Source organism: Lipotes vexillifer, unplaced genomic scaffold, assembly GCF_000442215.2.
Source record: "Lipotes vexillifer unplaced genomic scaffold, Lipotes_vexillifer_v1.1 scaffold112, whole genome shotgun sequence".
NCBI lineage: Eukaryota > Metazoa > Chordata > Mammalia > Artiodactyla > Lipotidae > Lipotes > Lipotes vexillifer.
Genome location: NW_006776285.1, coordinates 1518643 through 1520678, shown reverse-complemented (window position 1 = coordinate 1520678; position 2036 = coordinate 1518643). Strand labels below are relative to the sequence as shown.

Below are 2036 nucleotides of genomic sequence, written 5' to 3'. Positions count from 1 at the left end.
CAGGGCTATGAAACATCAAGACACACGCACCCCAGTGTTCACTGCAGCACTATTTACAATAGCCAAGGCATGGAATCAGCCTAAATGTCCATTGACAGATGAAAGGATAAAGAAGATGTGGTACATATATACAATGGAATATTACTCAGCCATAAAGAAGCATGAAATAATGCTATTTGCAGCAACAGGGATGGATCTAGAGACTATCATACTAAGTGAAGTAAGTCAGAGAAAGACATCATATGATATCATTTATATGTGAAATCTAAAAAAAATGATACAAATGAACTTATTTACAAAACAGAAATTGACTCACAGACATAGAAAACAAACTTATGGTTACCAAAGGAGAAAGAAGGGGGAGGGAGGAATAAATTAGGAGTTTGGGATTAAAAGATACACACTACCATATATAAAATAAACAACAAGGACCTACTATATAGCACAGGGAACTATATTCAGTATCTCATAATAACTTATAATGGAAATGAATCTGAAAAAGAATATTTATACACACACACATATACATGAATCACTTCACTGTACACCTGAAACTAACACATTAGAAATCAACTATACTTCAATTAAAAAAAACAAATCAACGGTTGGATTACAGGTGTGCTTACCTAATGTTACCTAACAGGTGTGCTTACCTAAGTAGATTACATTATAGAAGAAACCAAAGTAGGCTCCTTCATTGCCAGCAGAGTGATTTAGTGATCTTTAGTACTCAGCTTCATAGGAATACAGATAGAATATGGGGGTTTTGTGCCGACTCACCATTTTGCATTTTCTCTGCTAATGCTTAAGCCAGTGCCTGAGTGGACAGTGGTGCTGTTTGTCGCCTCTTCAGTCCAGAGAAGCTGACTTGGGTCTAAGGCAGGGACCGGCAGGTCGGCTCCGTTGCTGACCAGGACGACAGGAGTGTCTGAGGCAACAATGCTCTGCTCCTCCAGAGGGGGAGAAGGGGTGGGGGGAATAGGTGCTGGAGCCACAGCGGGCAGAGGGACTGCGGACTTGGGTCTGCCTGTGGTCTGCTCCTCGGTGCCAGGGGCAGTCTGCTCGGGTTTGAGACTCACCACGCTGGTCTCCGAAGGCTCTCCTTTAAGGTCAGATATGCCAGAAGTGGTTGCATCTGAGGATGGCTGAGACGTTGGCTGCTTGCCAGTTTTTTTCTTGCCCTTTGTGATTCCTACCATCCCTGTTTTGCTAGAAACTGTCTCCTTTGAAGCTTTAGGACGAGATGAGGTGGAGGAAGTAGACGGTGAAGCTGTTGCTTTGGAGCCAGTTGTTCTTCTTGAATGAGAGGAACCAGCTAAAGTAGAGAGATTTTGCATTAAGAGTCAAAGAAGAGAACACTTTTTAAATAAACTAACCGAGTTGCAATCGTCAATGACCATGTTCCCTTTAAAGTTTACAAATCTGTCTGAATAGATGCATAAAGGGAAATAGGTTAATGATAATAATGGTCTTGTTTTCTGCCCCCTCCTTGCCTCCAACGGAGGAGCAAGTGATGCTTGAGGCCAAACCCTGAGGGTCAAGAGTCCTCTGTCTACTCCCTCCTCCAGTCTTTAGCTGAGCCAGCCAAAGGGAAATCTTCACTTCCTTGCCCTATGGGTCACCTGAAAAAGTCCCTGTATGCTCCAAAGAAGGGACATTATAGCAGTAGAGGGCAGACACCAGCAGCTGTCTGGGTATAGTACAAGGTTACTCTCATCACAAACTGTACATGTTCTATGATGCCTTTCTGGGAATAGAGTGGTCCACATTCAGAAGATGCTGGAGTATATACCACCAGCTCCTGTCTGGCCAAAAGCAAATTTACTCATCTTAACTGCTAAGAGAGCAAACTCCAAACCAGCTCTCCCCCAATGGCTGTAGAGAAGCTTGCCACCCTGCCCCATCTCCCCAACTGCAGCGATAACGGGGCAGAGGGAAAACCCATGGCCACGTACGAAGGACAAGTCTCCTTCAAAACATCAAGAGGCAGAAAAATGTCTTTTTTTTTTTTTTTTACAAAAAATGTGTAGATGGGT

General features: G+C 43.4%; 1 protein-coding gene across 3 annotated transcripts in view; it reads right to left on the bottom strand.

Moving 5' to 3' along the window:
• The window catches only part of PHACTR2 (phosphatase and actin regulator 2), a 198391-nt gene that overhangs the window by 38631 nt on the left and 157724 nt on the right, over nt 1-2036 (bottom strand). For all 3 annotated transcript variants that reach the window (XM_007450314.1, XM_007450313.1, XM_007450315.1), the window contains one exon: nt 781-1315. In XM_007450314.1, the coding sequence (XP_007450376.1) occupies nt 781-1315 (535 nt within the window). The remainder of the gene's footprint in view (nt 1-780; nt 1316-2036) is intronic.